Source organism: Cyprinus carpio, chromosome B24 (genome assembly GCF_018340385.1).
Source record: "Cyprinus carpio isolate SPL01 chromosome B24, ASM1834038v1, whole genome shotgun sequence".
Classification (NCBI taxonomy): Eukaryota; Metazoa; Chordata; class Actinopteri; order Cypriniformes; family Cyprinidae; genus Cyprinus; species Cyprinus carpio.
Window position 1 is genome coordinate 7,914,642 of NC_056620.1, and position 12,912 is coordinate 7,927,553.

The window sequence follows — 12,912 nt, forward strand, 5'->3', positions numbered from 1 at the left end:
ATGCAATTCATCTGATCACTCTTCATAACATTCTGGAGTATATGCAAATTGCTATTATAAAAACTTAAGCAGCAACTTTTCCAATTTCCAATATTTATGTAATTCTCAAAACTTTTGGCCACGACTGTATATACTATTTGAATGACAGCTTGGTAAATCTGTTGGCAATCAAATATTCAATATCGCTACTCATCATAAGTACTTGGTACTCCCCTTCTCTAACATTAGTGGTTGTAATTACATCAGTAGATTCTGCACATTTGCGATAGAAAAGCGCCTTCCAACTTCAGTAACATGTTAGGGTATTAAAGCTGTGAAATTACAAACAAAAATACACATTCTCAGACATGAACTGAAATTAATTGTGAATTTTATTAACATTAATCGTCGTCCTCCCATTTTCATCTCAAAATTTTGGGGAAGCCGTGCCTCCCCTGATGAGCCGCAACTGCATATGTGTGCATGCATATGTGAAGAAAGCTTGTGGCTTCTTGTTTACAGTGTCTCCTGGACATTTTAATCAAGAGAAATTGATTTGACTGACCATGGGACTGGACCAAAACCAAACGAAAAGCATATTCATGTCAAAATAAATAGGCTTTGCTGCATCTACATTTTAAGAATTTATTGATAAACTAGTGCTTTCTTTGTTTTCAGTTTAAGAGATTAAGTTGCCAATAAGGCTGTGCGATTTGGGGAAAATATCTAATTGCTATATATATATATATATATATATATATATATATATATATATATATATATATATATATATATATATATAATAATATATATTTTGCAATTTGATTTCCGATTTTAATTTTGCAAAGTCAATCTTCAGCTTAATATTGTCAATAGTGTGCAGCACAGTATGGGTAAAAAAAACTGAAAAAAAACAAAACAATAGAAACCATCACAGAAATTAGGGGAGCACGATAAATATCGGCTGATAATTAATGCACATCTCGTCAGTAAACCGGTTCTCTAATCAGCAGTAAACTCATCAGGTGCATGTTTTCACATAGAGCAGCTGTTACTACACAGAGCTGTTGTAGCTTGTCAGCTGCTCTATGTGAAATCACGGACCTGATGTAATTGTAATACTTTCATTTTAAATTCTTACATTTGATCTATAAATTCAATTATAATTATGTGATTTATCTATACGTTAGGGATGTGCGGTATACCGGTACTGGAAAAATACCGGTATCTATTACATTTCAAATGGTACAATATCATAATTTTGCTCAATTCAGTATTTCATGCACTGCTGTTCCGAAGTTCACCTGTAGGTGGCAGTTCTTCCCAAATTGATATAAAACCGGTAAACCTGAAGAACAACGCCATGGATCAAACAGATGAAACTCTATTAACGCGCCCACAACTAATAAATCCAGAGAGCAGTAGAAGTGAAATATGGCATTACTTTACATACAAAACAGATGATAAAGGTGAACGAACTGACCACAGGATTCAGCACATCAAATCTTGCTAACTTGCTCAATCGTGTGCTCATCCTGATCTTTTCTGAGAATTAAGAGATCGACAGGTTAGTGCATCATTCATAAATTCAGACTTAATTTGAACTTTTATTCACAACTGATCAACGCACAAACATAAGATGTGAAGCAGTAAACACGAAAGCTCAAACATGTGACGCTAGAACCAGTGACATTTTAGTTTAGTATCGATACCGAGGTATTACTTTCTGGTATCGTACCGAAGCCAAAATTATAGTATTGAGCCATCCCTAGAATGCATTGTTTTGTACAGTACATTGTTTTAATGGAAAACAGAGCATGTTGTCAGCATTTGACAGAATTTGTTATTGCATTTTGGTGAGCATAAGAGACTTTTATAATAATGTAAATGTTCAAAGGTGTGAGGATTGTAAGAGTTTTTAGTGCATGTTTAATGGCAAAATATATTTTTCTGTAGTCAAGTCACCTTTATTTATATAGCACTTTTAACAATACAGATTGTGTCAAAACAGCTTTACAGTATCAAATAGGAAAATAGTGTGTCAATTAGGCATGGGCCCTTATAAGACTTTGACGGTATGATAACCTTAAGCAAAAATATCACGGTATTGTTGTTACAGCTCTGAAATGCGTAATTTTTAAATGACTGGGTAAAAAAAGATATATTTTTCCTGCTGGACACAATATATTTTGTTTTTGAGCAACATACAGAATATTAGAAACAGTAGAATTAGTTTATTTTTTTTCTTTGATTTGTTTCCTAAAAATAAAAAAATAAAGACTGACATCTTTATTTAACCTAAATCTGTAATTAGTTAATTTTAGTTATATAATTCATATACATATCATTTCATATAATTTAGTTATATAATAATAATCATACACATAATTTGATTTAATAACCCAATTTGAAGCAAAAACAGAATGTTCTGACAAGCTTTGTGAAATTATACCACACACTTTTCAGAAGACAGTCAGCTCCCCTCAGAAACACATTTATATAAACCTCTAAATCAATATTGAGGATTTTCTTCCAGTACTGTGTGCATCATGAACAGTAAGTGATCTGCCTGCTACAGTATTTTTCTCTGTGTGTCCGTCTTCAGTGACTCTGGCCTGTGTTAACGGGCATTAACAGACTTCATATTTTCACATAAGTGACATTTTGGAAAATGATTGCATTGCAACGCAGTTTCTGCAAGTCCAGAACGGTGTTGCAATAAGGCAAAAAATGGCCGGTTGCCGATCACGTAAAGGCAAAAGTATATTTCAGCCGTCCGCGCACTGTCGGCATTACGTTATTTTCATCATCAAGAGGGCTCACGGACAGCCGCACCCCGTGGTACTGCGCACGTGTCGAGCTCATCCATCCACACTCATCTACGGTTGAGTATACTTTTGAAAGCTGTCAGGGCTCGACATTAACACTTGTCCGCTTGTCCGGGAAAATTGGATTTTGTGAAGGGGCAAGTGAAAATTGTACTTGCCCGACCGGACAAGTAACCTAATCAAAATTTTTATAACAAACAATAACTAGGGCAGCACCGAAACTTCGACGAGAATGATTCTGATTTCATTACTTTCAGTGTAAATGGTGACTAATAACGGATAATGTATTGACAATATCAAAGTCTCGTCAGTTGAGGCTCGTGCAGCCTGACTCACGGAGAATTCAAAACTATAAGCGCACACAAAGAAACAAACATCAACAAACATACTGTGGTAGAAAAAAAACACAAATATTCTATATAATATATTCAACATCACACGACCAAAAGTGATGTTTTCCCGACTTTCAGCGCGATTGCAAATGTGATATTGATTTTATACAACTTTAGTTCAATAAACAAGTAATATTAATTGACTTACATTTTAGACACATTATGGATCGTTTTTGCTCCATTTCGCGAACGAAAATAGTTCTAAGCAAATCCACAGCAGTGGAAAGATGGAGTTTGTTGATACTGATTTAATTTGAATAGTAACAACCATATAGTGTCTTATTATTCAAAATTAATGTTTTAATCAAGAATTTGACGTAAATGGTGACACATTTAATCAGGTTAGGGAAATGTTGTCCTTCATAAAGTTAAAAAGTTGATACTGATTAAAGTAATTCCTGGTAGAGCACTGATGAGACTATTGCCTCAGAATAAATAAATAAATAAAAAAAAAAAAAACCCTGGACAAGATACTTTTTTTTACTCGGGACAAGTGAATGACTGATTTACTTGTCCGAAGGACAAGCACATATCAAAGCTTAATGTCGAGCCCTGGCTGTGCAGATGCGGCCGTGGGCGAGACGGAAAGTAACGCTGAATGTGAAGTGAAGTGAACCTTAGGTTCAGCCATCCTACACACACGTGACTAACCACTCGCACCAACAGGAGGAGGAGTGGTCAGTGTTACTCTCTACACTGAGGGATTCCTACTCTTTCAGTCATTGAGGAGACATGGAAAACAGCACATACCGCAGGAACGTTATAATGGAAAATATTAGTGGTTTTGAAACTGTGAAATTTTCAAATCGCTGTATACCTTGAAACCGGTAATCAGCCCATGCCTAGTGTCAATAATGCAAAAGGACAAAAGTAAACACTAAATTTTCAGTTAAAGGCAGTTCATCATTGAATAGTAGTAATACTTTAGTAAAAATTATTTGAGTGATATTTGTATTGTAACACTCCTATTTGAGAATATAGCTGCATTCAATGGTTTATAATCTTGCATAGAAGTGATTGAGTCTTTTGAGTCTTTTCATTTATTTGAAATTCACCTTAATTAACATGTTTAGGATGGAGGACTTTGATGCTGAAGAGGAGGATGAAGAGGCTCTGATTGAGCAGCGACGACAACAGCGACTTGCCATTGTCCAGGTAACAGAATATAGCAAATTTTTCTGAAAGACTGTCAGATTATACATCCATGAAATTCTGTTCTGTATTGATATAGAAATATAAAGCGATAAATGAGGACAGCAATATGGGCTCCATGGCATCAGAGCCCAGCAGTCCTCAGAGCAGCACACGCAGTCGTTCACCGTCCCCTGATGACATCCTGGAACGGGTAGCAGCTGATGTAAAGGAATATGAGCGGGAGAATGTAAACACTTTTGAGGCCAACATTAAGGCTAAGCACAACCTCATCGCTCAGGAGAAAGAAGGTATTATACTCTGGCATAAGTTGGGTTATTAGCCGGGTTCTTGCTTCAGCAGTTTTCAGGGAATGTGGGCCAATGTTAATGTGCTACAACTGGATGGTCTTTTTCCTGTAAGGACACGTCAAACAATCTGTAATCTATTGATTTACTCTTGTTGTCTTTTACACAGGAGCCAACCCAAAGAAGCCCTCAGCACCCGACATGTTCACGGAGTCAGATGACATGTTTGCTGCTGATTTTGATGTAAGATTATTTGGCCTTTCTGCAGCTTTAAGATTAAAACAATTGGTTATTTTGAGAGATCTGAGTGTTTTGTCACTCCCATTACAGAGTGCCAGACTGAGGGCTGCAGGTATTGGTAAAGATTTTAAGGAGAACCCCAATCTCAGGGATAACTGGACTGATGCAGAAGGATACTACCGTAAGCCTTATTTAAATTCAAAGTCTTGCTTCTTTCCTAAAGGCAGTGCATTTTAAATGCAGGAATGAATAATTGGTATTGAATTGAATAATTGGAATAATTTTAGGTGTGAACATCGGTGAGATACTGGACAAGCGGTATGATGTGTATGGGTACACTGGACAGGGTGTGTTCAGTAATGTGGTCAGAGCTAGAGACACTGCCCGGGCTGGCCAGGAGGTGGCAGTCAAGATCATCCGAAACAATGAGCTCATGTAAGTACTCCTCTTTGTGATTTTGCCTTTGTGCTCTTTTATGTTTTACCCAAATGTTAGAAGTTTTCAACCATATCTAATCTTTTGTAGTCATGGCTGAGAAAGCCATTTTTATTCATTGGTTTTGTTTGTTGTGTCTTCAGGCAGAAGACGGGACTGAAGGAGCTTGAATTTCTAAAGAAGCTGAATGACGCAGATCCTGATGATAAATTTCACTGTTTGCGGCTCTTCAGACACTTTTACCACAAACAGCATCTCTGTTTGGTGTTTGAACCTCTCAGGTATTTCATGGCTGTTGCTTGTGTGTTTGAGAAAATTGCTAAGGATGCAATATATATTTTGCCTGATACCAATGCAAAAATTAGCTGGAGCCAATAACATCAGTTTTCACAATTAAGCAGTGTGACTATTTTCAACATTTCTTAAGACTTTTTTTTTATTGTTTGTTTTGTTTTTTTGTTTGTTTGTTTTTTGGCTCCTGGAAATTCAGCTTTGCTATCACTGGAATAAATTACATACACCTGGTCACTTTTCCATCCATGACGAGTTTGCATCCCTGCTAGATATATACATGTAGAATTTTACATTCTTTGTGAATAGAGCATCAAAACATTTCCATGGGTTCATGGGTGGGTATGATATTTTGGCTTTATTTTAAAGTTAAGCAAAATTTTAGATGTTTGTTTGTATCACGGTATTGTTGTTACAGCTCTGAAATTTTATTTTTAAATGACTGGGTAAAAAAAATATATAATATTTTCCGCTGGACACAATATATTTTGTTTTTGAGCAACATAAAGAATAATAGAAACAGCAGAATTAATTTTTTTCTTTGATTTGTTTCCTAAAAAGAAAAATAAAGACTGACATCTTTATTTAACCTAAATCTGTAATTACAGTTAATTTTAGTTATATAATTCATATACATATCATTTATATCATTTAGTTATATAATAATAATCATACACATAATTTGAATTTGACATGCACAAGGGTTCACGACACCAACTTCATTTACGTCTCTATCCAGAATGCCGGTGTTGTGCCAAGAACTTAAACAAATGCTCAATGTCATTTGTTTTAGCAGTGTACAGTGCAACATTTTAAATTATTTTCTTGTGTCTTGTTCTTCTTGTCTCACTTTTACTTTGCTTTGTCTACCCCTGATATGGACAGAATTTTTGTAATCTCATTGTATAAAGTTGTGTGTTCTGTAAAACAAAATTATTTTTTAAAAACCCTTGAAGAAATGCTGTACTTATTGACGTTAGGGATACAGTCAGCATATAACCAGAGACAATTTATTTAATGTTACCATCTATATTTACACAACGCACACATACACTGCATATCAAATCTGCCGCCTTTTCAAACAGTAACGTATTTTGGCGGACAAAAATAACGTTAGCATCAAGACAGTAGTCCGGTGCCTTCATCTTGTTATCACCCTCTTCTATGTGGATTCAATCTGATCTTGCACACGCCACAACTCGCTGTCGCCAAATCATCTCCGCTGTCGCAAAACCTCAACTGTGCGCATGCGTCAGTGGAACCAGACGATAGGCTTAAATGTTTCCCGGCTTGACTGTGAAAAGCAGATGATTGGCTTTCCAGCGGGAGGGGCGGGACATTGTGCATACAACCGCCATCTTTGCCGTTATGGGTTTTCCTTAATAATTGTATTGAGGATTGAGGAAGTGGCATGTCTCTTATAAATTGTCTCTGGTCGAGCTCATCCGTCCGTGCTCATCTGCGGTTGAGTATACTTTTGAAAGCTGTGCTGACGCTGCTGTGCACAAGATGGAAAGGAACGCTGAATGTGAAGTTTCCCGGGGCAGCTCCTTAAATTCAGCCATCCCACACACACGTGACTGACCGCTCGCTTGCACCAACAGGAGGAGGAGGGGATAGTGTTACTCTTTACACTGCACTCAGCCTGAGGAATTCCTACTCTTTCAGTCTTTGAGGAGACATGGAAAACAGCGCATACCGCAGGAACGGTATAATGGAAATATTAGTGGTTTTGAAACCATGTCATTTTCAAATCGCGGTATACCTTGAAACCGTTAATCAGCCCATGCCTATTTCCATGCCATTAGAAGAGGTTAATGTTAAGCATTTTAAAATGTTGAAATCGGCAAAGTTGTATACCTGTTTGAAATGGGGCTGAATTAAGCCTTGATATGAGGAGCTTCCCTGATCAGCCTCATCAAACTAATTCCAAAATGAATATCATATAACAGATATGAATATTAATGTTAATGTGGTCACTAATATAAAATGCATTCAATATTATCTCAAATATAATGCAAAATATAGTCATTCACAGCTGTTTTTCACTGTGTTTGTTTATCAGTATGAATCTGCGGGAAGTGCTTAAGAAGTATGGTAAAGACGTGGGGCTGCACATCAAGGCAGTTCGTTCCTACAGTCAGCAGCTCTTTCTGGCCCTCAAACTACTGAAACGCTGCAACATCCTCCATGCTGACATCAAACCAGACAACATATTGGTGAGCATCATCTGTATGGCTGCTCACTCAAGAGACTTCATTCATTCACTCAGTCTCTCTGTCTGCAGGTGAATGAATCAAAGACCATTCTTAAACTCTGTGATTTTGGCTCTGGATCTCATGTTGCTGACAATGAAATCACTCCCTACTTAGTCAGCAGATTCTACAGGGCACCTGAAATCGGTAAGTTGCATTGTAGCTGTGTGATTAGCAGGTTAACCTATGGTCATGTTATTATATTTTAGTTTCCACAGATTTTTTTTCACACCTTCAATCACAGCTGAACTTGTGAATGGGCCTAGTAATTGGATCTAACTTTCTCTTTCTTCCCAGTCATTGGTAAACTGTATGATTATGGCATTGATATGTGGTCAGTCGGCTGTACCCTGTATGAGCTATACACTGGGAAGATCCTGTTCCCTGGCTCTTCTAACAACCACATGCTGAAGCTGGCTATGGATCTGAAGGGCAAGATGCCCAACAAGGTACTAAACCAGAGTATTCAAACTTTTTCATAACTTGCTTGTTTGTTACATGTAAAAGATAAAGGAAAAATAAAACTATGAAATTTGCAATTAAAAATATTTTTTTACAGTTTTTCATCATCCTTAATATTTGCAAAGTATGTGCATTTCTCAAAACAATTTGTAGAAACAGCACCATAAAATGGATTACCTGCAAAAGCCTATAACTTACTCAAAATCTTTAGTTCATCTCTCAAAAATAAGTATTTGTCAATGAACACATCAGTGCCATCGGAATGAAATGTCCTTGTGTTATTGTTCACAAACAAGATCATCAATATGCTTAGTCATGTTGTCAGTATAATAGTGCACTGTGATAGTATTACCTGATGTAAATTACCTGATGCTTATATTTAGGCAACAGTTTAGATGACGTTACTTTATTGAAATGCAGAAGGCTGCACTTATGTATGCCATATATCCATTTCAAAAGTACAAATTTACACATTACTGTATGTGGGATATTGATTGAAAGAGACTGGATAGGATTCACAGTTAAACTTTTAACTGTGGTCTGACATAAAAAAAAACATTACAACATCGTGATATAGAAAAGAAAAAGAAATGTGGGCACAAAGGTGAAAATAAAAAATTACAAAATTATTGACAGAATTTGTAACACTGTGTTGTGTTGTCCTCTGTCTGCATGCAAGGTTTATGAAATGTACCTTTGAGTTATTTCAGAAAACTGGTTTATCATTGGTTGCTCTACATTCTCTTCATTATTGAAAGTCAAGATTCCCTTGCACAATTCATGACAAATTTACAAAAAGTCTAATAGAAATGTTGAAAATATGCTTGACAATTTGACAACTAGATCATCCATTTTGATTTGTACAATGGACTATATGTCTTGAGAGGTAAGACTTGAAGGGGATGTTTTGAGCAACATGACAATAGCAACTGATAATGTAGGAAACCGCAGACAAATATACATAATCAGTTGCATGAATTTACCAAAGCAATCGCAAATTGTTCAAAAGAATGAGAAACTGCTTTTATGATATGCACAGGTGACTAGATCAGTTCAGACCTCTCCATGAAGTACCCCCAGCACTGTATATTTTATAAGTCTCCCTATATCTGACACACCCACTTCAGTACCTGCAGTCTCCACTAATGAGCTGATGAGTTGAATCAGGTGTGATAGATGAGGGAGACATACAAAATGTGCAGGGCTGGGGTACTCCAGGACAGGTTTGAGAACCACTGGACTAGATGATGTGGAGGTTGAACAAGTAGATTTGAGAATTTAATTTCTGATTTGAGAAATGCACCATAATCGACTGAGAAAACCTGTAAATAATACTTAATTATGCCATTTAATTCTTATGTATAAATTCTTACATGGTGTTTTTTGAATTGTTGTGTAGATGATCCGGAAAGGCCTGTTTAAAGACCAACATTTTGACCAGAACTTGAACTTCCTATATATAGAGGTAGACAAAGTGACTGAAAGGGTATGTTCCAGTTCATGTTGTTTTCCACTTTCATGTGTTATTTTTTCTAATTGGCTTTGATGCCATTCACACAAGTATGATAACAGCACACATCTGTTTCACGCCCTTCACCTTCTCTCACACATTCTTTTAAACTTTCAGGAGAAGGTAACTGTGATGAGCACCATTAACCCCACTAAAGACCTGCTAGCGGACATGATCGGAGGTCAGAGGTTACCTGACGATCAGAGAAAGAAGGTCATGCAGCTTAAAGATCTGTTGGACGGTACTCTAATGCTGGATCCAGCTAAACGCATCAGCATCAACCAAGCCCTACAGCACCCTTTTATTCAGGAGAAGATATGATACTTTCATGTCTAACCTGAGACTATCCATTGTTCCAGGACTGAGCCAATAGACACAAGCTCAAAATGTTTGGAATCATCACAAGACTTTCAATTTTCTATTTTTATTCATGTTTTTCTAGTGATTTTTGTTTTGTCTTATTTAACTTCAGAAGTGACCGAAATGTAAAAAATGCAGCATTTTAGGTTAGTTTAGTGTTCAGATGTTAAAGGCAAGAAATGTCTGGGTAAGCATATCAGAGAAACAAATTGTTTTTGGGATTCTCCAATTATAATGCAAATGTGTCCTTTTTGGTAACAATTTAAACAAGTGGCTTCAATTTAGATTTCTTTTATCTGATCAAGGATTGCACCACTTGCTGGTTAGTAACTTCACACAGTCCCCTTCTTGTTGAAGACAGTACACAATAGTTCATCATGTACAGCTGTTTAAAATAGTGGTTTTGCTCTAGTACATTTACGTCAAATGATACTGGAAATCACACTAGAAACGTTCTTGTCCCATTTTATTTGTCCCACCTTACAAGCCTGTCCTATTAAGAAACAGTTTAATTTACGTGGGTCCTTAAGGTGTTTAATCTTAGTTAATGATGTCAAATTGTCACTTTTCGACTACTAAATTGTAAATTTACCCATATTTCCAAAAACTGTAAAGCTGTTTTTATTTGAAAAATCTAAGATTTTGGATCATTAATCTCTATTGGTGTATATTAGCAACTTGCTTTTGCTATAGTTATCTCTGGAGTTTAACTTTGGAGTTTAACATAATCCAATTTCAGTATACCAGGCCTGTTAGAGATGATGCTTATATTTAAAGTCCCCAGTGATTAAATTATGTGGTAGGAAGTGCCGCCTCCTATGCCTGGACTGAAGCATAATAGAAAGTCTCTCAGATATGCCCCGAGAGATGGGTGATCACTTATTTTACAGTGTAAATAATTCAGTCTTCACAGTATGAAACTTTTTTTTTTTTTTCTAACTGGGATTTTTCTTTTTCTTTTTTTTACAATAAACTTGAAATATTTGATTGTGAAGGTAAATGAAAATGGCTATTGAGTGTTATCTTTTTAGTAATATAAGTTTTTTTTTTTTTGCTTTTTAGTAATAAAAAGTAAAACTTTTTTTAAGCTGCTATAGGGATTAGTTGTTTAACTGAAAATATTTCTTTACCTTTTGCTTTGCATAGACTATGGATAATCAGTGTTGCAATTTTGTTGCTAAATTAAGCAACTTTTCAGACTACCCTAGCAACTTTTTCTTCCAAAAGCACCTAGGAACAAGTTTAGCCATTTAAAAAAAATTATTTGGCAACTTTTAGCAACTTTTGATAAGTGACTCAGACAATAAAAAGGAACACATTTTCCATCCAAATTTCACAAAAAGAGGAAACCAAAGATGCCTAGCAGTACACACATCACGTGAATTAAGTTAGCTGTCATCTGCAATTGTTTAACAATAATAATTATAACATTATCCATTATCCACTGTAACCTGAAAACACAATGCGTAATTTAAAATGCAGGTAAAAAACCAATACGGAAAATGATTTCATATTAACATACTAGATTGTGCCCTATTTTTACAGACTTTTTTTTAGAGTGTAGCATACTAACTTACTAATAATACACTGCTTAAAGCATAATTGTTGAGAATGTGTAGTATTACTAGTTTACTAGCTATTAAAAAAACTTAAATTGTAATCATTCAAAAATGTTCAAAGATTCAATGCATTTAAAAATTCAGTTATTTATATTTAATTACAATATGCATATTATTTTACAAACAAATCTAAGCTGACGTATATAAAATATTTATTTATTTATTTTTGCTGAGATTTGTGACAATTTTGCATCATAATTACGCAATTGTCATCGCGCAATGACATCACAATGTCATTTAGCAACTTTTGGCAACAAATCCACCTTCCCTTAGCAACTTTCTCTGAAAATTAGTTTGCAACACTGTGGATAATACCACCTTACATCATTATAACAATAAAACAAATGACATTACAATCTAGACAAATCTGATAAAAGTGTGGCATACAGTTAGGTCCATATACATTTGGACACAGGCACAATTTTTATTTTCGCTGCTGACCAAAACATATTCAAGTTACAGTTATATAATAAATATGAGCTGAGCTTTATTTGAGGGTAATCTCCTCAAAATTGGAGGAAAGGTTAAGGAATATACAGCTCTTTTTCAAGAAACCATAAGTAATTGGATAATGTACTCAAAAAGCTGTTTCATGGACAAGCGTGGTCTATTCTTTCATTATTTCTACACCAATTAAGCAGGTAAATGGTCTGGAGTTGATTCTAAGTGTGCCGTTTGCATTTGGAAGCTATTGCTGTGAACCCACATCATGTGGTCAAATGATCTCCATACAAATGAAGCACAATTGTTAGAAAACAATCAAACAAAACAATTCCATTAAAGCGACAGCAGGAACATTAGGAGTGGCCAGATCAATAGTTTGGTACATTCTGAGAAAAAAAGAATGCACTGGTGAGCTCAGCAACATAAAAAGGCCTGGACGTCCACGAAGGACAACAGTGATGGATGATCGAAGAATCCTCTCCATAGTAAAGAAAAACCCTTGCACAACATCCAGCCAAGTGAAGAACACTCTCAAGGAGGTAGGCGTGTCACTGAAAGTCTACAATCAAGAGAAGACTTCACGAGAGCAAATACAGAGGGTTCACCAAAAGGTGCAAACAAGGCCAGATAATGAATGATGCATTTATATAGCATTTTA

General features: G+C 35.8%; 1 protein-coding gene across 2 annotated transcripts in view; it reads left to right on the forward strand.

The window, feature by feature from the left end:
• Positions 1 to 11,274, forward strand: part of prpf4bb (pre-mRNA processing factor 4Bb) — a 56,268-nt gene extending 44,994 nt beyond the window's left edge. For both annotated transcript variants that reach the window (XM_042752332.1, XM_042752333.1), the window contains exons 5-15: positions 4,273 to 4,354; positions 4,431 to 4,641; positions 4,808 to 4,881; positions 4,969 to 5,059; positions 5,166 to 5,313; positions 5,457 to 5,594; positions 7,670 to 7,823; positions 7,892 to 8,006; positions 8,157 to 8,308; positions 9,721 to 9,807; positions 9,949 to 11,274. In XM_042752332.1, the coding sequence (XP_042608266.1) occupies positions 4,273 to 4,354; positions 4,431 to 4,641; positions 4,808 to 4,881; positions 4,969 to 5,059; positions 5,166 to 5,313; positions 5,457 to 5,594; positions 7,670 to 7,823; positions 7,892 to 8,006; positions 8,157 to 8,308; positions 9,721 to 9,807; positions 9,949 to 10,152 (1,456 nt within the window). In that variant the 3' untranslated portion in view covers positions 10,153 to 11,274. The remainder of the gene's footprint in view (positions 1 to 4,272; positions 4,355 to 4,430; positions 4,642 to 4,807; positions 4,882 to 4,968; positions 5,060 to 5,165; positions 5,314 to 5,456; positions 5,595 to 7,669; positions 7,824 to 7,891; positions 8,007 to 8,156; positions 8,309 to 9,720; positions 9,808 to 9,948) is intronic.
• The last annotated feature ends 1,638 nt before the right edge of the window (positions 11,275 to 12,912 follow it).